Here is a 22,796-nt window from a genome sequence, read left to right as displayed (position 1 = left end):
TCACAGCTTACCCGACAGAGGCCACAACCCCAGGTCCACTCAGCCTATTCCAAAAATAAGCCCGTAGCCTCATCTCCAGCATTTATCAAACTCCTTTGGGTTTTTCCTAGACCTGGTCAGGTTTGGTTAATTCACTGCATTTTGAGGACCCACTCAACTGTATTGTGTTTTGCCAAGATCCCATTAAGAAGGTCACAAAAGAAGACGTGGTATTTAAAAAAAAGCTTGTACATGGCAAGGAACTGAGGAAGAGGTCTGAGGAATGGCTCCAGGTCAACCCCCAAAATCAAAAGCAGTTTTTTTAACTTGTTTCCAAATAATACTTGTATTTCCAACTGACCTCAGTGGTCACAGGAGCTGAGAAGGAATAGCCTAGATATGGCATTCCTCAAACCCAGTGGGCATAGCTCGAGGTTGCTAGACAATGGGGAAGACTAAGCTAATAACTAGAGACTACAGATAAGAAGGTCCTTGTGACCTCCCTCGAGCAGCTTTGTTCCAACCAAGGAACATTTTTATGCTTCTGATAGCTAGCCTTCCCCTTTTATCAGGAAAGGGTATGCATTTTCAGAATCTAGGGTTTCTCAGCAGGATGACCCGACAGCTCTGTGATGGAAAAGGCACTTGCTAGTGTAAAGATAACCCACACCAAGCTTGGTTGGAAAATTGCTTCTAAACAAACACATACACACACCCTATTTTGTTTTTAGCGAAGACACAAATCACAGTGCCCAAGAGCAATCTATTTTTGGTCTGGATTACTAAGATCAATAGATGGACATTTCCCTAAAAGGGCTTTTCTTTATTCAGTTTTGCCACTGGCCACCTCTGCGATTTGAACAAGTCACTGTACCTCTGTGGACCTCAGTTTGCTCGCAACATTCCCAGCCTTCTCCAGCCCCATCCGCCAAGTGTGACTGGTGATCAAAACACAAGCCCACCCACCCTCTTGGCTCCACAAGGTAAAATCCAAAAAGCTTTTATAATTCATTTCACAGCAAAACCAAATCTGACAAACTCATTGGTGGCAAAACCTGTTCTGATCTGACATGAGGCTATTTATGACCTCTATTCCGGTGAGTTTGCTTGCTGCATAAACATTAATGTGTTTCATTAGACCTCTGAAGGGGGAAATTACATAGGAAGAGTTTTAGCCGTGGGCCCTGAGGGTTTGAGATGGTCACAACACTAGGAGGTGGGTACTATCCTTTTAGAGAAGAGGAATCATGGGTTCAGGGAGGGTATGTCACCTGGCCAAAGGCACACAGTTAAAAACTGGTGAGAGCCTGCATGAAAACCAGGCATGAGCAGCCCCCACATAGCCTCCCATACCACTTGAGCAGGATGGATCTCCGAGCTTCTGCAAAACAACCTCCTTTATGAAGTTAATTGTTGAAATGCAGTTTAAATCAATTACATACACCAATATAAGGGGCAAATGCAAAACAAATTCTACAAAACTCAATCATCCCCAAATGACTTCTTTTTTTTGGCTACAGAGAGAACCCAAGTCACAGAACTTTTAAGACTATCCCCAACACGGCATTCACGCAGACAAATTTAAAAAGGCTTAAAATGGGGCGCCTGGGTGGCTCAGTCATTAAATGTCTGCCTTCAGCTCAGGTTATGGTCCCAGGGTCCTGGGATCGAGCCCCGCATCGGGCTCCCTGCTCAGCGGGAAGCCTGCTTCTCCCTCTCCCGCTCCCCCTGTTTGTGTTCCCTCTCTCGCTGTGTCTCTGTCAAATAAATAAATAAAATCTTAAAAATAAATAAATAAATAAAACACATCAGCTGGGGATTGCTTGCCCTCTAAAAAATAATTAATTAATTAATTAATTAATTAATTAAAAAGCTTAAAATGTATGGGGAAAACAAACGAGCTTATATGGAACCAAGAAGACAATGGAAGTCAGTATATAAAGAAGTGCTAAACTTTGTCTTGAAACTTCAGGCTCCTGCCAACTTCTGAACAACCCCCAGATAAACAGCTGCTTATAGCCCTCCCCACCCGCCTCCGAAACTGTCACCAGGCGGAGAGGGGACATTCAGATAGGGTCTACCCACCCGTGACACAAAATCCCTCCCAGGGCATACAGTCACTCGGGTACCATTATTTTGTCCAAGTGCCCCATGATACTGGAGGCCAGAACTCATTCTGGACAGCAAAGACCACTCAGGGAACAGACAGAGGCCTAGATGGCTTCCCCCAGCAAAACGTGCCTACATGAGCAATGCCCAGCTAGGAATCCCTGATTTACAGACGTCTTCGTCTAACAGGTCCCTTGAAAACTGCAGCTGTCCCTGAGATTTCTGCTAATACCCGTGTGAGATCAGCTATATGCCAGGGATGGCAAAATGGAGGGCTCAGGGCAGCGGGAGCACCCCCGGATCTGGAGACAAGCATGAAGAGTGAGAGAGGGAGACAGGGAGGGACCAGTAGCCGAAGATTTCAAAATACTGCCGGAGGCCAAGAAAGTTTCTTCCCTTGCCCAGTACTTGACTGTTAGCTTTTGTTAGAAACTAAAATAACCAAATACTACATGTAAAGCTTGACTGGAAGCTAGCTCAAGATCTTAATCAATAATAAAAATTGCAAAGCGGCCATAAAGTGTATTTTGAGGACAACTGAGGAAACTGGGTTAAGGCAGTATTAGAGAACTTACTGTCTATTTTCTTAGGTATAATGATGGTATTGTGGTTATGTAGAAGGAAGTCCTTAATCCCACAAGAGGCACGGTGGAGGTATTTAGGGAGAAATGTAACCTTGTCTGCAACTTGATTTCAAATAGTCCAGCAAGGAAGTAGGTAGACAGATGGACAGCCAGGCAGATAGGGTGAGCAAGCGGGTCTGGCAAAACGCTGAATCTAAGTGGTCAGTATACAGCGACCCACTTTATGATTCTTTCAACTTTTATATTAAAAGTTCACCAAGTCCCATTTTATCATTTTTTAAATAGCCTTTGTGGGAGCCTAATTATTATTTTTAATGAGAAAATGCATTTGAATTTCCAACCCAATCACTCAAAAGGAATGTTTGGAGCACAACTCGTCCTTCAGCTTCAGTTTCTTTGTATATGTACCACAGGTGTGGGAAGGGAAGTAATTAGTGTGATCCAGGAAGAAAAGGGACTTTACGTTAGGTTTCAAAAGAAAAACTTAATTTGGCTGGATAAAAAGAGAACAAACATTCTTGGAGGTTGAGGGGCGAAACGGAATCACTCCTGAACCCCAGGTAGCTACCAGAACAAAGGACTGAAACTAGGAAGGTCAATATAAATAAAGATACTTAAAAATAACTAGGAAGGTCAATATAAATAAAGATACTTAAAAATAATGACGGATACTGTATATATTTAGCATCATGGGTTTCAACTGAAACTAGAAGGGGAAAACTACCTTTGCAGAGTCAGAAAAAGTCCCTAGCATTCTCCACAGTTGTGTTGGATTCACCATCTGTAAGTTATTTCTAAAGGCTACAGAACTCCCTGACCAAACATAATTCCCCAAGGGCGTCAGAAGATTGAATACAGACAACAGCCACAACCCCAGAGCTGTTCCTTGAGAGAGGATTAATTAACTTTAGGATCCCACTGTTTAGAGAAGCCAAGGATCTCAACTTCTGGATGATTCCCGAACCTTCCAGAGTCCTTCAAACAATGGTCTGCATTCAGAAGACAACAGAAGGCTCATCTGACCTGGCCGCACCCCAGACTGGAACAAGGTCAACTTGCCAGTATCCGCCTCGGGACACAGGCCAGGAGGCCACCAACCACAGCTCCAAGGCAGGGAAGGTGGAAGAGCCCCCAGTGGACCCCGAGCTGCAGGGTACCTCTTGGGGTCCTCAGAGAGGGGTGTAAGCAAGGGCGATGCTCATGGTTCAGGGCTCTGCAGTTCAGACCCCAGCTGAATCCCCCTCCTCCTCTTTTTCTGTCTCCCCATTCCCCTGCCTCTCCTCCATCTTTCACTACTTCCAGTGTCACCAGTGTGGGGATTTTTTAAAATTTCAAAGTCTTTGGCTACTGACAGCACTGTCGGTCTTCTGGGGAGGGGCTGGATGGCTGGAGAAGAGGAGTGAGAGACACTTGTATTTTCCCCTTCTGCACCTTTCAAATTGTAAATTATATCCAAACAAGAAAGTAATGGAATTTTTAAAAAGTCGTTTGTTTGAAGTGACCTTAAAGCAACAAAACTTCAGAAATCTAATCTTCACTTTAGATTCTTTGTGACAGGTGGCATATTTTGAAGAATGAGTTGCTACATTAAAATAATCATAATGGCAGCATTTACTGAGTGTTTGCAGCGCGCCAGGCACTGTTCTGGATGCTTCCTGGACAACGTCATTTCATTTCCACAACATCTGTAAGGTGGACCCCTGGGCCACACACTCTTAGCCGCTGTCTCACGGGGCCTCAAAGAGTGGTGGTGCCTTCAGTTTTATCTAGGGACACAGACCTCACAGTAAACAGGTAGGTTCAACCATCAGCAGCTGATCACAGAGCTGGGCTGGAGCCCAGGTCCACATCCACCCACTATAATGCCCTTAAGCCCTAAAAAGACTGCCTCTCTCCAAAAGACCCTATTATGTACAATAAATATTGAAATCTGCATTCATCTTTTTTTAATGTAAAAATCTTCTTCACGAAAAATGATTAAAACCAGCTAGAGCAAGATGAAATTTGTAATAAATTCATTTTTTAAAAAAGATCTCAGGGGCACCTGGGTGGCTCAGTCGTTAAGCATCTGCCTTTGGCTCAGGTCATGGTCCCAGGGTCCTGGGATCGAGCCCCGCATCGGGCTCACTGCTCGGCAGAAAGCCTGCTTCTCCCTTTCCCACTCTCCCTGCTTGTGTTCCCTCTCTCGCTGTCTCTCTCTCTGTTAAATAAATAAATAAAATCTTTTAAAAATAAATAAATAAATAAATATCTCAGCAGCGTAAAATTACCCAATATTAATTTTTCACTGCAAAAGCAAAAGATCACTCTAAAATATAATGCTGTTTTGCCCTTCCATAAACTGCAAAGGGGAAACGAAAATGTTTTCCTGTTGAAAACCATCTTGTTCACAGAGGTATGTTTTCACATTATTACTAAGTATTGTACTTAGAAGCAATTCCATAGTTGACACAAACATAATATGTAACTAATGTGTTAGTTACATGGCATCTACAAGTCTTTCAGAAATAGAAGGGAGAAAGGGACAGAAAGCAAGGGACTCAGGAGGAAGAAAATCTTTGATCATATACATTAGCTAGAGACACCATACAAGATATAAAAGTTCCTACCCAAATGACATTTGAAGCTTTTACATTCATTATTTTATGGAAACCTCTAATCCCAAGGGGATAACCAAGAGGCTGGATGAGATCCTCATTTTGCAAGTAAATCAGTGGCCTAACATGACATCACTGGGTAGACGCAGAAAATTGAGACAGACAGAAGAACCACAACTCACACTTGCTGACACCCTCCCCGCCCCCTTCACTACAAGACACATCACTGGGACACAGAACTGCAATCAAAGTTAGGAAACCCAAATGTGACAAAGAACTCACAAGAAGAGGCGCCTGCAGGGCTCAGTCAGTTAAGCGTCTGCCTTCGGCTCAGATCATGGTCTCAAGGTTCCTGGGATCGAGCCCCATGTCTGGCTTCTTGCTCAGTAGGGAGTCTGCTTCTCCCTCTGCCTCTGCCCCTCGCCCTGCTCATGCTCTTTCTCTCTCTCTCTCTCTCTCAAATACATAAATAAAATGGTTTAAAAAAAAAAGAACTCACAGAAAAACCCTGGTTTAAGTCAAACACACTTGTCTCCCCAAGTGGAGGGGAGGGCGTCCTGTTTTTGCACCGCTTCATCCCTCTCACAGTTCTGGAACACAGTGCTGACCCCCTTAACCATTTGCTACATGGAACCTGTGAAACTGGGAAAGCAGACTCTATCCCCTTCCAGAAGGGCTCCTGGGTAATTGAGTGTCCAGTTTGCCTGTAACTTGATCAGCAGTTTGGTCAAGATGCTATTTGTAGGACAGAATGTCCAGTGTACTTACACATCCATTTGCCAAATACTGACAGTTTTTAAAAAACAAAGATTATTTTCAGAGCTGGATAACTGATATAGCTTGTACTTTACACACTTGTTGGGTAAGCTTTCTGAAAGATGTTAATATACCAGCAAGCCCCTGTGCTCGTTGAAATTAACAGAAGGTTGCCCTTAGCAAAGATTCAAAAGAAGGCCGCAAATAGCACATTCCTAAACCCAGCTTGGGGAATTGGCCCTCAACTAGATTTTCATGGGACTCCACTACATTCCAAATTGCTAGATCTGTAAAGGGACGATAAATTAGGAGAGGCGTTTACATACCCTTACCAGAGCCACTGCCCACTTTTCACAAGGTTGCAATTCCTAACAGATGTGTTCGTGTACATTCCTCGCAAGAGGCCAAGCAGGGAGAAGGTTAGAAATTATTCAAACTATGGGGGAAAGCTAACGGCAAGTGTCAGGAGGAAACCACCAAATAGGAAGAAGAGGACAAGCCCAGCAGGCCTGTTTCCAGCAGAAACAGCAAGAGCGAGGGTGAGGGAAGGGGGTCCCTTAGGAACCACTGACTCCTCCAACAAGTTCCAGCGAGGGAGTTGGCATAGAGGACCAGGCCTCCGGGATCTAGGTCCCTGGTTTCTGGTACAACCCGCCCCTGCCAGGGTCGGAGTTCAGCCAAGTAGTTTCCATCGTGCAAGCAGAAGACAACACAAACTAACCACGGGGGAAAACAACGGGGTGTTGCTGAGCCGGCTGGAGCTAAGCAAGGGCTTCAAGGAGGAAGACAAGCAGAGGGAGCGAGGCAGGGAGATTGATTCTCCTGTGGTCATCCACTCTATCCCCAACTGCTAAGAGCAGCGGACATTTACTGAGAGCTTATTATGTGCCAGGCGTCTTTACTCCCATTATCTTTTTTCTTTAATTGTCATGATTCTGAGATAGGTGCTATGACCAAACCCATTTTAGAAATGGGGACATGAAAGAACGAAATATTGAAGTCAAGGTCACTCATCTGGGGAATGGCCAGGATCTGAACCAAGGTCTGTGGCAAAGCTGCTCCCTAGAAAGAAGCAAAAGCAGGAACCAGCTTGTTCTCAGCTGCACTGTGTTCATTCAACTTGCTTCTTAGCTGTGACCCCAGGTAAGTCAATTCACGTCCCTGTGCCTCAGTTTCCTCATCCCTAAAATGCAGATAATAAGAGAATCGTTTCTAAGCATTAAATGAGATGAACTCGGGTTTACCCATCTGCCTAGCACAGAGTAAGTGCCCAGTGAATGTTAGTTTTTTATCGCTGCCTCGATCAACTCAGCCGGGGACACGAAACCGACTCGTAGGAAAAGGCGCGAACCCCAGGAGCCACACCGGAGGAGGCCGTGTTAAATGTGGGGGACTGAATCACTGCATAAGCCCCACAGGTGAGGAGCACCTGCCACCACGGGGCTCCCGACGCAGCACCGCGGGGCGCCGCCACCCCCGCCCCCCCGGAACCCCCCACGCGGGCCCCGCGCTTGCCTTCCTTCCAGGAACAGGAAGAGGAGCATGATTAAACAGAAAGCTACAAAAAGTCCTCGACACAGGATTTTCCCATTAGTCACACTTGGGCAGGCAGGGTTCCTGCAAGCCAGGCACGTGGCCGGCCTCCTGGGAACACGGGAAGCGGGAAGCCACGATGAGTGAATGTGGAGCACCGAGGTCACGACCCGGTTGAAGTCCTCCCATGTGAAGCCTCCCCAAGTGCCGCGAGAGAAAGAGCAAAGCCAAGGGGGGCGGCTAGGAGACAAAATACCATCACTTTGCAAAAAGGCAAAGGAGGGAAAGAGTAAACAGAAGTAATTAGGAAAACCCTAGACACAGAGAAGCTGAGTTTAAGGGCAAGACACCATGTGAAGGTCACTAGCACAAAACTCAAACAAGAACTCTGAAAACCAGCCCCAAGGCTTAGACCCAAGGAAGAGTACTATTAATAACAGTCACGTATTTGTGCATACTTTGTATAAATACCATTCTGAGTATGATAGGGATGAACTCATTTAACCCTTACAATCACTCTATGAAGGGTGCTATTTGTTTCCGCTCCATTTTGCAGATATGAAAAGTAGAGCACAAAGAGGTCAAGTAACTTCCATCAGGTCACACAGCTGGCAAGGAGCTCACCTAAGATTTTAATCGAGGCAGCCAGGCCCCAGAACACAATACTCTGGGCTCTATGGCCTCTGATGTGTGAGTTAACAGTTCTGATATTAAGTAAAGTTCCACGAAATGGGATAGTTCATCTCTAGTTGAGTTAGAGTCTTAAGTAGAAAATCTATGGGTAATCATTAACTCATCTAATTCAATAATAAATGTAGAATGACAGAATGGTTTTTCCTAGTGAGCCAATCATTGGGAAGGAAAATGCATTTAAATTATTTATATTCTCTAAGTCAATCTATTTTTTTTTTTTGGTGTCAAGTACTAAATTCAAAATAAAATTCCTGCTATCATTTATAAAAAGCAAAATCAAAAACCCATCCTGATCCACATTTAATACTGTTATAATTGTTGATTACTCGGAAATCCTAAACTTCCCTTTGACTTTTAAAACAATAGAAACAATCGTGTGAAGGGACCAGATCTGCCATATCCCTTTGTCTAAAGTTATATCAATTGTAAATGAAAACATTAAGTGAAAAAAATAAATAAAAGCAGGATTTTGAGCTAACATGATCCCAGTTTTACTGCAAAAAAAGATAGCAAAATGTTTACAGTAGTTATCTCTGTGTGGTAAGACTATAAGTTATTTTAATTTTCTTTTTAATGTTTTGTATCTTTTGTCGGTAGAACATGGGAAGTACCTTTTTCTTTTTCTACTCCTTGAATTTTCTAAAATATCTTGACGATAATCACTACAGTTGTTTTTTTAAAACTACAGATAGGGGCGCCTGGGTGGCTCAGTCGTTAAGCACCTGCCTTCAGCTCAGGTCATGATCCCAGGATCCTGGGATCGAGCCCCACATCGGGCTCCCTGCTCGGCAGGAAGCCTGCTTCTCCCTCTCCCACTCCCCCTGCTTGTGTTCCCTCTCTCACTGTGTCTCTCTCTGTCAAATAAATAAATAAAATCTTTAAAAAAAAAAAAAAAAAACTACAGATAAAAAATCAGTAAGAAACCTTCATTACTATTAGTTTGAACCATATGAAACCATTGTCACTATAAGTCAAAAGTAGTCAAATATTGGTGATTTCATAATCAACAGTAATTTTAATTAAATTAATTAAATTAATTAAAAGTAATTAATTAATAGTAATATTAATGCTGTAGAGGTAACCATAATTCTGGAAATCCCCCAGTAAGGAAACTACTCGTAAGTGCAATCCCTAATATTTATATACTAGGTATTTCCACTGACTGGAGGCAGAGACAATGCTATGAAATCTTTGAGTTACACCACAGGACAGAAGGGTCAAAGAAAACCACACAGTGGTATAACTTCTACTTTATTACACTATAAAACACAATGTAAGTTCATAAACAATAAAGCACTGGCCTGATCATTTCTTTTCTTTCCCTCTATATTTCTTTAAATGCCTTCTGAGTCCTTATCTAAATAGTAAACCACCATAATTTCAAAGAGAGTCCTCCAAGCATAACGTTTTAATATCATGAGTTGGTTTTTCCAAACAGGAAAGACTTGACTATTTCATTTTCCAACAACCAATTCTCCATCACCAACTGGGTGTCCTACAATTCAGTTCAGTTCTGATCCCAACCACTGGAGCTAGTCCCAACCCCACAGGTTGAAGGGCTCAGTCCCACAAGACTGCCCCCACTTCAGCCACCGGCTGCAAATGGTGTCCCCAGGCTAACCAACGACAAATTCAGGGATTTCCATGCTCTTCCTCAGGTTCGCCAATTTTCTAGAATAACTCACAGAACTCAGGAAAACTCTAACACTTAGGATTACAGTTTGATTATAAACGATATGACTCAGGAAGAGCCAAATGAAAGAGACGCACAGGGCAAAGTATGGAGGGCGGGGGCTGTGTGCGGTGCTTCCGTGCTTTCTCTGGACATACCACCCTCCCAGCACATCCCTAAATTCCAAGTTTTTATGGAAGTTTCTCACATAGGCATGATTAAGTCACTGGCCATGGATTAATTCAATCACCAGTCCCTCTTCCTTCCCTGAAATCAGAGGATGGGACTGAAAGTTCCAACCCTTGAATCCTGTTGTTGGTTCCTCTGGCAAACAGCCCTCATCCGGAAGCTATCTAGGGGCCCAAGAGTCATCCATTAGCATAAACTCAGGTATAATAAAGGGCTCATCATGAATAACAAAAGACACTCCTAGCGCTCAAAAAATCCCAAGGGTTTTAGGAGTTCTGTGCCAGGAACCAGGGACAAATATGTTTTATTATTCCACACTGACTCAAAGTCTAGAGTCTTTGCTCATTTATATATCAAGATACAGCACTGAACAGCATAGAAAAGATCAACTATTTTATCATATGGTTGAAGCAAAAGAATTCTCTTTCTCTTTGTCTTCCCCCTTCCCACCCAGGAACTAAGTCACACCACATCCATTGTCTAGAAACTACCATTTGCGTAACATGTAGGTGCCTAAAGTACACTAGTACTTTCAAGCAGATTATTTCCCTCTCCCTAAATTAACTTGGTCACGTTGTTGTAAAAAAACCAAGGGACGGAAGAAAATGGACTTGCCAGAAATGACAAGGAGATGAAGCCCTTAGCCAAGCAGCGTTTTCAAAATCACCCCAGTGCTGATCTGCAGGTTTTATTTAAAGACACTGCTCTATACACTGATGGCCAACACGCCTCCCCCCGCCACGACCTCAAGGGAAGAGAAAACAATGAGAACCTGACCCACAATAGGGGGAAAGAAACAGAAATGCACAACATTCTTCTGAGAATAAATGCTGAACGATTAAGAATTCAGGAGTCAAGCTGATTTGTACAACGTCAGAGGATTTACTGTAACAGAACACAAATACACAATTAGCTAGCTTTCACCATTAATGAACTTTTCCTGACCCTTACACCAGCAAGACTACATGCCGCCCTTACTTCATGATTCCGGTTTCCCAGCACTCCTTAAACTTTGAAAAACTGTTTCTCTCTGGATGTCATAGGTATTAATTAAACCTATACACTATGTGTTGTATTTCTATCACTGACCAAGAACTATGTTATTCATTTTATATGCCAAACAATTCTGAGATGCATGAAGAACAGATGGTCTCCTCAGCCCTGTCCCCCCCTCTTGGTCGTCCCCTCCCCCCATCTCTCTGTCTCTGTCTGTTTCTGTCTCTCCAAAGCAGCAACTTAGAAACAACAAGAAGGAACAGCAATATCGGCTGCTTTGCTGAGGTACTGGGGCCATGTCTCAAACTCAGGACTTACTGAGCTCAGCCTCTGGGGCTCTGCCATCACATCCCAGTGCCTGGGGGCCCCCCTTCGGGTCCCCCATCCTCCACTCCACCCAGCCTTAGGCCCCCACTGCCTACACAATAAAGTGCACAGTTTCTGGAGCTCCACAGCCTCACCTCAGCCTCCCGTCTGCAATTTTCACTGAGGAACCCTCCGTTCATACGGGGTCTGCACTGACTTGTCCTGCCCTGCCTCCACACCTTCGCACAGGCTGTTCCTTGTGTTGGCCATGCCGCCCCTCCACTCCCTTTAGGGTCCGCTGACAACACCAGGCTTTCGGCATGTTGAAGTCCCTTCCACCTCTCCTATCAGAAGGCAACTCCCTCTTCTGGGATCCCATACAGCATTTTGTAGTTCTTGGATTGTACCAAACTCATTCTCCATTATTCTACAGTGATTTGTATTCAGAGCTTATCTTTCCCTTCTGAATCTCAAGTCTGTGGAGGACAGAAACCAAGCTTGTTTTGTTCAGTTTTTTTAATTTTACATACCTACACAATACCTAATAGTATCTCAAGTAAGGCCCTTTGTTTTTTCATGAATCGCACACTGCCTGTAGGGAATATCTACCTGTTTCACCTGCAAAGGCTATATTAAGACACGAACTTGGCAATCCTGCGTATGAAATAGATTTTTCCCTCGGAACCCTGCTTCCTGGCTCTATCACCTAGCTTCCAGCAATCTTCAATGCCTCTTGTTTCTAGCCACGCTTGTTTTGTGTTTTGCCTTTAATGGAGGAGGAGGAGGAGGTTGGAAAGAATTGAGGAAGCTGCAAAGGAATTAAGGCTCCACATGCATACAGCACACACATGCGAAGAAAAATGAAGGAATGCCTGTTCATGAGCCATCTGCCAGTTCACCAATGCCAGGAAATCCCAGGCTGCTGTTTGTATCACGTAGATAATTCACACGATTGTGCTGGAGACTTCCAGCTATGAAGAGCTGTTAGAACGTTTGAAAATTAGCACTGCCGAGTTATATCGTGAGACAGAAAGCCCCGTGAATTCTTCAAGCTTCCACCCCTTACAGGAATGTCACAAAAGCACGTTATGCCTGTATTTAAGCACGGGGGAGGAAGGATGTTGCCGATATTGAAAAGGATTTTTTGTTTGTTTAGTTTTAACTCTACCTATCACGTGACATTTTATGTATGGGTTCTTTATAAATCTTCAACCACTCAGCTAAACTTATCTGGCCTGTTAAGAAGGGTAATGGCATAATTGTCTAATTTGTGTCTTTTTAGGAAACTGAAGTCCATTTTTCCCTAATATCCCCCTTATACTAAAACTTCTAAAAAATTCATTTATAAACCTAATGACATGTAAACTGAATTACTCCATTCAAAGATTTACTCTTAAAGCAAAAAGGACAATTCCTAAAGAATTCCTTGGAAAACAGCCCATTTGCCACTAAAAAGCAAAACCTGCATTCAATTTCTGATGCCTTCATTTCCTTTAAGTAGATGGGCCTATGGTGAAAAAGTTAAAAAAAAAGAAAAAGATTAAATATACAACCTTCCTTTTACCTGTGGTGCTGAGCACACAGTGCATACAGTTTCACACAATAATAATAGAGAACATTTGAGAACAAGGAACATCCATTTAGCTGCGGTTTGCCCTCATCTGTGATGTGAGTGAGACATTTCACTTCTCTTCATCTTGGTGAATCCTCAGTAAATGTGTTTTCTCATCTCTGCGAGACCAAGACTACAGCAGCCTGCTCCTCAGAGAGCTTGCAAGAATCTGATCAAGCCTTGAAACAGTTGAGCATGTCTTCCACGCTCTGCTGCCCCAAGGCCCGCTGGTCAGACAGACACAGTGAGAACAACTGCACAGAATTTAATGTTTAATACCACGGGATGGATGCCACAGGGCTTCATGCACTCTGCGCATCCATTCCCAGGAGATAAAATCAGAGGGAAAACCTAGGGAAGGTTTCTTGGGAGTGCTACCCTTGATCTCAGCTTGAAGGATGGGTACAGACTCTCTCATCCCACCCCCAGCCCCAGGTTAGGTACTTGGGCCACGTGCCAAACATACTAAAGACACTTTATCATTATTGCCTGTTTTACCACCTTCCCAGAGAACCTGCTAGCTCCATAAAGGCACAGACTGAGTCTATTTTGTTCACATCACTTCACCTTGAGCACGGTAAGGCACTTTACTAACATTTGCTGAATTAATAAATATATCAAAGCACCGTCCCGTGAAACAAAGGCATAAAAGAAATATATAAAGTATTATGGAACATGACAGACACACATTAATAGATGCCTTTGGTGCCCTGGTTCTAGAAACACAACTGAATTTAGTTCACCTTTGAAAACAGTTTCGTGAATGGATTTGGGTTTTGAAAACTTTTGCTTTGAAAATTTTCATTAACACTTCCAAACATATCAATGTCCTACCATACTTACCCGATGAAGCAGTACTTGCTTACTTTTATCGTCATTCTTTTTTTTCGCAATGACCAGATTTTTGCACCTCAGACCTGGGGAACAATATGGCCCATAGAAGCCGGCAGACAAAACAGCCTCTTATTAATTCGAGAAGGGACGGAGAGGGGAGACTATAGCTAACATTTGTGGGTGAATACTGGAAAGCCTAACCCTTCACTTTATTGTAAACAAAAAGCCAAGTCAGACACCTGGATTCCAACTCTGGCTTCCTTCCTTCCAGTATTTAAGTGTCTGCTCTGTTCTAGGTCCTGTGCTTGGATCTTAGCCGCGGACAGTGCCCAAGACACATACACAGGCCCTCTCCTCACCAAGCTTAATGGTCTGCTCCCCCACTACAGGCTAATGCTGTTCCTGACTCCCACAGGCCATTGAACTCCTCGGGGCTCGGTTTCCCCATCTGCAAAGAGAGCGGGTTAATTACAAGATGACCACCAAAATCCCCTCTGACCAGCTAAAAACACCACAATCGCTCCATAAGTCAGTTAGCCTCAGTCATGCATCTCAAGTCCTGCTTACCCAGATCCGGAGAGCTGGGAAACCAGCATGAGGATCAAGTGCAAATGTAGACCAAGGAGCCTTATCAGAAGCAGCAGAACTGGGGTCACTTCAATGAAGAGCCAGCTTTAACACAATGGGAAGAGTCCTAGACCGAGTAAAGGAACCTGCTTAAGTCCTGGCTAGGCCAACTTAGTGTCCTCAATTCTAAATAAGCTTTGAGGAGATGGTCAAGATTCCTTCCAGCCCCTAATGCTACAGAATTCTACTTCCTCATTCCAGTATGTGTTTTTCCTAGCACCACCAAGCAATAATTGTATCCTGAGGCTATTTACCTGGATAGAGCATCAGACCCCACAAGTTAAGGGCTCAGCCCTACAAGCCTGCCCATCCCCTCACCTTGGATGCCAATTCCAAGTCCAGGTTGTCACCTGGTGCTTCTGATCCACAGGCTATAAATCAGAGGTTCCCATAACTCCACACTTGGGTGCAATTAATTTGCTGAAGCGGCTCACAACACTGAGAGAAACATTTGACTTACTGGCTCACCGGTTTCTTAGAAAAGATATGACTCTGGAACAACCAGATAGGAGAGACACATATGGTAAGGTATGAGGAAAGGATGTGGAATGTCCACACTTTCTAAATGCGCTACTCTCCACACACCTCCAGGCATTCACCAACCCAGAAGTTCATCCAGTCTTGTTGTTCAAAAGTTTTTTTAAAGCACTTAATCAGAAGCTCTCCCCCCTAACTCTTCCCCTTCCCAGAGGTTGGTGAGTGAGGCTGAAAGTTCCAATCCTCTAACCACATGACCTTTCAGAGGACCAGCCCCATCCTGAGGCTACCTAGGGTACCACCCTGAGTCCAGAGCATCCCCTCTAAGGGGGCTCCTCATGAATCACAAAAGACACTCCTACCACTTGGGAACTTCTAAGGGTTTGAGGAACTTTGTGCCAGGAACTGGGGGCAAAGACTAAATATATTTCTTATTAAACCACATTCATCATAAGATTTACTTTAATGCAACATTCACTAGTCAGCAATGGTAAGAGGAACAATGATCAGTCCAACCCTGAATAATCACAAAGTATGTCAGGAGGATGATCACATCAAATCCTAGGAGAACACTGTCAAAATTCTGTGACTATACTTTTGGATCGACTGGCTAGAGATAACCAGATAATTGATGAATGAATCTTCCAAAACTCTTCCGAAACAAAGTGTCACATTCTACCCTTATAAAGGCAATGGTTTTTTTCCTTTTGTCTTGCTCTCCTTCCTTGCCTAATTTTGGTAGCCAATGGCTCAGTCCCACATATCCCATGCATCGCAAGAGAACTCCCTGCCAAGCCCACTCGTCCCTATTCCTCCCCCCTTGAGGCCTCAGGTGCTCCCAACATTGCTTCCTCAACCCCCACCCCTGTCCTTACACAACCAGCCTCAGTGGCAGCTGGGAAGCTAGATGAGATAGGGGATGCCTCAGGCAATAGCAGAGGACCTGAAAGGAAAATGCTGGAGCACTTAGGAAGTTTGTCTCACCGGATAGTGGTGGTAGGTTAGTATTTGGTTCAGGACAAAATAATAATAATATACTTTCTTGGTACTTACTATGTGCCAAACACTGTGCCATGAACTCTCATGTTTTAGAGCTCATGTAATTGTCACAACAACCCCACATTTTCTCCCTAATACAGATGAGGAAAGTGGTTCAGATTTTTCCCCTCCGTACAACGGCATTTTATTTAGTGGTGGGGATGCATACACACAGGAGCATGCAAACAGAATGACGGGAGGGGAGAGTCGGGAGAGCTGCAGCTGTTTTAGAACCCTGGGATGAGCAGGGGCGCCTGGATGGCTCAGCCAGTTACGTGTCTGCCTTCGGCTCAGGTCATGATCCCGGCGTCCTGGGTTCGAGCCCCACATCAGGCTCCCAGCTCAGTGGGGAGCCTGCTTCTCCCTCTCCTCCCAGCTTGTGCTCTCTCTCCCTATCTCTCTCTCTCAAATAAATAAATAAAATCTTAAAAAAAAAAAAAGAAAGAAAGAATGCTGGGATGAGGAAAGACAAGAAGGTGGGGGCCTTGGGGGATGGCGAATGCACAACAGAAAACCAGTTGCCCTGAGTTCCACAGTTTGGCAAAAGGATTCTCAAGGTGAGATGACCGGCAGAGAAACTCAGTTTGCCTGGGGTATCTGCCACTTTCTGTCCATCCCTCCCTCCTCAAAAAGTCCCTGGGCAGATTCCGGCTTTTTCCCCCTTACAAAGAGAGCCATGTCAGTAACTGGCAGAGGAGAAACGGAGCCCAGCTTCTCCATAAAGTTGCCATTATAGGGGGCATCCATCCCCAAAGCCACTGAGAAAAGAGAAAACCTCAGCTTTGCCCAGGTATCTTTATTTTAGCAGATTCCACACTAGGATACCAAAATGGTGCTTCTTTTCATGAGGTACCACTCATTTGAGGAGTTACTTTTCTCCATAGGATATTTTACTATTTTAAGCAGTTGTACATTTGGCTGCCCACAGACAAGAACAAATGAGTCATGGAGAGGAAATGCAGGACCAAAATCCTTTCCCTGAAAACCTGGAGGTCAGATGTGCCTCGAAATTCAGACTTTGTAGATTCTAGAAAGGTAATGCAATGCATTTAGCACACATTATGTAACACTCCAAAATCAAATTTATTGGGATTACTGCAGCAAAATTTAGTAATATTCGAACCAAGTGAAATGAATACGTACTACAGAATCTTATATTGGTTCTGGTTAGGTTTTACCACCGATGGGGTATGCAAAAAAGCCTCAAAAACTTGGGTGTTCAGAGCTTTTCTGACTTCAGAATTGTCCAAAAGGGATTACAGGCATGTGCAAATGGCTCAAATACTAGAAAACATAGTCAACCTACCAGTAATCAAAGACGTACAAATTAGAACAATCAAGGTACCACTCTTTGCCTTATAAATTAGCAAATGTGTTTTTCTGAGACAATGCCAACAGTTTGAAAACTGAGTCCTTCGACACTGCGGTGAGCAGTAAACTGGGACAACCTTCAGACCACCGATGGTGGTGTCATCAATGGCCTCAAAAACACGAATACCTTTGACCCCAACACCGCCTTTCCAAGAACTCCTTTTCCATGGACATCATCGGTATCTAGACAAAGCTTTACACACAGACATTCACTGAAGCAATTCATTTGAGGGGCGCCTGGGTGGCTCAGTCGGTTAAGCGTCTGCCTTCGGCTCAGGTCATGATCCCGGGGTCCTGGGATCGAGACCCGCATCGGGCTCCCTGCTCAGCGGGGAGTCTGCTTCTCCTTCCACCTCTGCCCCTCCCCCCACTCATGCTTTTTCACTCTCTCTCAAATAAATAAAATTTTTAAAATTTTCAAAAATAACCTAATTCATTCGAAAATTCAAATTCAATTAAAAATAACTAGCAACAACTGAAATCTAAGACAGAGTCACCAAATCAGTGAATCCATACAATAAAATATTATGCAGCAATTTTTTGAGTAGGTAGGGAAATGGAGAGACTTCACATATAATATTAAATGAAAACCACAGGATCGGGGTGCCTGGGTGGCTCAGTCAGTTAAGCATCTGCCTTCGGCTCAGGTCATGTTCCCAGGGTCCCTGCTCATTGGGGAGCCTGCTTCTCCCTCTCCCTCTGCCGCTCTCCCTGCCTGTGCGCGCTTGCTCTCTCTCTCTCAAGTAAATAAAATCTTTAAAAAAAAGAAGAAAGAAAAACACAGGATCCAAAATTATATTTGCATTATGATCCTATCCAAGCAAAAAAATAGAGAGAAAACTAGAAGGAAATACACTAACAGTGGCGAGTGCCTTGGAGTAACAAGACCAAAGGGTAATTGTCTCCCCTTTAAATCTTTAAATCTTTGGGAGAATTTTCCAAAAGGACCAAGAGCACTGTATTTTAGCTGAAGGGAAATGGAAAAAGAAGGCCTGTCTACATAACTCCCAGTCAATGGCAGCAAATTCATGAATCTGAGGTGCCACTCTGGGCTTTTATAAACATACAATGAACCTTTCTTTGCATAACCACCACCACCTCCAGAATGACAACTTTATAGGACGTGTGGTCTACATTTATTAGACAATTTGGCTGACACTTTAAGTCCAGCCTAATGGACACCATGGGAAAGAAATCCAGAAAGAAACAGTACAAAGGATAAGAGATATGCTCACTGGCAGTCGGTAAGGCAGGCAACGATAGGAGCTAGCACATGCCCATTTTATAGGTAAGAAAATAGAGTCATAGACAGCCACACTCCCCGAAGTGGCAGGGGTTCTCCCTGACTGCCACTCCAGGGCTGTCTTAGAGCTTGGTGCTCTTTCCACTCTATCTTGGCATTAGCCTATTACTTGGTGATCCTTTATAAATATCGTTGAATAAAAAGAAATTTCTCACTAGCAAGAAAACCAAAATGATTTACTAATAATAAGAACGGGCTTCAGAAGCTAACAGATCTGACTGAAGGTCAAAATCCAACTTAAATATTTCAGTGACTTTTTCAAGTTAACTTCTGAGATACCCAATTTTCTCATCTATAAACACAGGAATAAAACCACATAGCTGACAGGGTGTTGAAGAATTAAATGATCTGAATACTCAGACCAGAGCCTGCCACAAAACAGGTATAACAAACGCTGCATCCTTCCCCCCAAAAGAATGAAGTGTCTACAATGAACCAACTCCAAATTCCAAGTTTAGTCCTTGTTGGCACACCAGACTCCTTATTCTCCCTGCTATCAGGAGCCCACCAAATCTTTACCAATTACTGAAGTGCCCTAAAATAATCAGAAACCACTCAACATAATAGTTTTAACCAATGACAATTTAAATCATTTTTTGTCAGTTTTAAATAATTTCTCTTTTGTCTTAACATGTAAGTAAGCTTCAACATCAGAGCCAAATTCTTTAAAAAGTAACAATGAAATTTTTTTTCTATTGCCTTGGGGCTTTGGCCTGTCTCATTTGAATTCAACTACTGAAACTCCCACATCATCTGTTTGATTAATTTCCTTTAGGGGGGCAAAAGGGGGAGAAGAGAATGAAAGGCACTTCTCAAATTTTTCATTTCCTCTTTAAATTAGATTTGGGCATGGAAGTCGCAGCTCCCAGGATGCTTGCTCAAAACATTCTGTCCACTGACTATGTTATTATGTGGCTGCACAGTTTGGCTGCTACCTGGCCAAAGGAGAACCCAGAATTTAATAAAGCTTATCTTTAGCATCAGATGAGGAGTAGGAGGCTGGATGGAAGCCCACAAAACCCAAGGAGAGTGCCATTCTCTCTTCACCAGCCCCCGAACCTTTTCCACCCACTCCTTTCTAGAAGGCCGTGCCCATTGTCTGGTAGAGAAACTAATAAGCCCAAAGGTTGAGTAACCAGAAACCTTAAGGGCATAAATAAGCCAAGATGTGGAAAATCATCCCTTCTGATGCCTGTGGTATACAGTTTCGAATGTGGCTTCTAAGAGACAGAAGTTTAACGAGATCCTTCTAGCAGGCAGGAAAAGAAAGAGACATTGTCACTACCCACTGTGAAGTTATCTGTCCTTTTCTCTGCTTCCCAACTTCTGCTAACCACATGCTTACAATTTTAGGATGTCCTACACTTCCGATCTTAGAATTTCAATAAGACTGCTGAGGTTGATTTCTGTTCTATTTTCTCTCTGGGGAGAAGTGGGGTACGGTAGAGAGAATGAACTTTGGAATCAAGCAGGCTAGGTTATCAAAGATACATATAAAGATACACACACACATACACACACACGCTCACCTCCCACTGGTTCTGCTTCTCTGATTGAAGGCTGACTGATACATCAGCTATGTGACTGGGCCAATTATTTAACTGCTCTGAGCCTCAGTTGCCTCACCGTAAATAAGAACTTCATAGGACTCTGAGAAATAAGTGTAGAGAAAGCGTATTAATCACCCAATTCAAAGCTTGGCATACAGCAAGCACTCAACGCTGCTGCCTATTTCCTTCTTCCTACTTTCCTAAAACATTACCTACAAACATTAATACCATCATAGATTCCAAGAGGACCAGATGTTAGCTGGTCAGGACATCTTTTCTTCATACAGGCCTCAAGTCACACGGGCACCTTTGTACTCTTTCCTTTTTAGATACTTTGTTCTTCTTCAATGGTAAACTTTCATCAAAAAACGTTGCTCTGCAATTCGATGAGAACTTTTTTCGTCACATACCAAACCTGAGAGCTGAGTGTTGCTCAGAGATCCATCGAAACACAAACTTAACCCAGGAATGGACATCCCTGGCTGATGGCTGATTATATGCATCCAAAGCTGATTTTTTAACAATTTTATTCCCAGGTTAAGCTATTCAAATTCTGGGGCAGCTAAGTACGGTCTACAACCCCGAGTGCAATTTGAACCTGATGATGCACCCACTTGTCTCAGCCATGAAACACGGGGTGAAAACCAAAATCTCCCATCCAGTAATACATGTCACTAGCTTCCATTTCCCCAGGAGGGATGACTGAAGGAAATACGGGTCTGCTAATAAAGGCTCAGGAGACATACTCTCCATCCTGTTGCGTTCCTAACATGTTTTCTGTGAAAAAGTGAAGGCCAAAGTGATAAGCCAGTTTAAACTGTAAGAGATTCGAATCTTCTCAGGAGTAAAGAGCAGTGTATGTGTTTGTATGGAGGAGATAGTCACGGTTGGAAGGCTTCCAGATGCTTATTATTTGGACGTGAACAGGAGCCACTCAAGCTTGGAAGAGCTTGCTGATGTAAGATTCCAGGCTGTGGTAACCCCAACTGGCCAAGAAGGTATGCGTTTATTATTATTATTTAACTAGTGCTGTAAAGTGGCAATTAAGAGGGAAACCAGTGGCAAGGAATCCCTGGGGTCTACAGCCTTAAAAACAAGAGTGTAAGACTGGACTTCCGTAAAAGTTACACGTCCTCTTAGATTTCAATTAAAAACTCCTGCTCCAAATTCGTCATTGAAGACAACACTTTTATGGTCTCTGCTGGTGGCTTCCTGCTCTGACCACAGAAGGTTCCTTTGTGGTGACAGGAATTGACTCAAAGAAGAAAAAAAAAATGTAAGTTTACAAACGCGCCTTCCCTTTTTCCAAGCCTGATTTATCCAGGATATGTGGGGAAGACATCTGAAAGCCCCCAAGAATCCATCAACCACTACAATTAATGAAAACTTGGAAAGGAAAGAAATGGAACTCCCCAAGGTCTTAAAATATAAAACAAAGGTGGGGGGAGCTACGACAGCGCACCCGGTCGCCGGTGTCGATCTTCCGCTCGCGGGGCCTTTGAGGACAAGCGCGGCAAGGGGTCCGCGGGCTCCAAGGTGCTCAGCCTGGCGGGAAGCGCCCGGACGGAAGCCAAGACCAGGCCCAGTCCCTACACCCCGGACAGCTCAGAGGGGCGGGCCAGGGGTAACAGGTCCTCAGAGGAGCAGGCGAGAGGAGGGAAGGCGGGTCCCGGGCAAGCGGGAAGGGAGGGACGGGAGCCGTCGCCCCGCGCCGCACCCGACCCGGCCACCCTCCAACAGCCAGATGTTCAGCGTCGGGATCCCGCGGCTCTGCCAGGGCAAGGGCAGCTCAGTGCACAGCGGGGCTGCCGTCCGGACCCCTCGCCTCCTCCCGAGCGCCCAGGCCCCGATGGGACACTCACCCGGGGCCACTAGCGGCGAACTCACGGTGCCTCCCACGAAGACAGCGGCGGCCAGGACCGCGGACCCCGAGAGTTCCCCTGGGGCCATCGCAGCGTTCCTTCGCCCTCCACCCACCGGGCGCCGCGTCCCGGGATCCAGCAGGCAGTGCAGCTCGAGAGCCGGCCGCCGACGGAGTAGCAGGGCTCGGCCCCCGCGCGCTGTGAACCCCGCCCCGTACAGCACCCTCTTCTCCGGCCCCACCCACCCGGCTCGGCCCGGCCTCTCCCCTCCAAACCCCGGGCTCCGCCTGCCCGGGAGCGAGCCCCACCTGTGGCCCCGCCCTCATCCCCGCCCATCGCGGCCTGACCCCGCCTCGCCCCGCGGCGTCCGCTTCCTTTCTAACTTCCACCGCTTCTGCGGCCGCCCGGATTAGGCCATGACCCCGCCCCTCCTGTCCCGCCCACCGAGGTCCGACCACACCTCCCTCCGGCAGCCCCGGTCACGCCCACTTCTGCCTGGTCCCGCCTCTTCTCGCCGCGCCCGCTCGGTTTCCCAGTCCCGCTTCAGCGCAGACGCGGGGATTGCGCGGGAGCTAGAGGAGCGGGCAGGTCTCCGCGGCTCATCCTGCCCTTCGCTGAGAGCAGACGGGCGGAGGAAGAGGAAGAGAGAGAGCGGGACAGGAAGCTCTAGATGACCTGACTTGACCGTCATCGGAGTGGGCATTAATT

The 22,796-nt window shown here is 44.9% G+C and overlaps 1 protein-coding gene across 2 annotated transcripts in view; it reads right to left on the bottom strand.

Moving 5' to 3' along the window:
- Positions 1-22,350, bottom strand: part of RELL1 (RELT like 1) — a 64,253-nt gene extending 41,903 nt beyond the window's left edge. For both annotated transcript variants that reach the window (XM_021701597.1, XM_044912754.1), the window contains exon 1: positions 22,089-22,350. In XM_021701597.1, coding sequence (XP_021557272.1) covers positions 22,089-22,176 — 88 coding nt within the window. In that variant the 5' untranslated portion in view covers positions 22,177-22,350. The remainder of the gene's footprint in view (positions 1-22,088) is intronic.
- Positions 22,351-22,796: the final 446 nt, after the last annotated feature.

The sequence above is a fragment of the Neomonachus schauinslandi genome, chromosome 2 (genome assembly GCF_002201575.2).
Source record: "Neomonachus schauinslandi chromosome 2, ASM220157v2, whole genome shotgun sequence".
In the NCBI taxonomy this organism is placed as follows: domain Eukaryota; kingdom Metazoa; phylum Chordata; class Mammalia; order Carnivora; family Phocidae; genus Neomonachus; species Neomonachus schauinslandi.
This window is presented reverse-complemented; position numbering and strand designations above follow the sequence as displayed.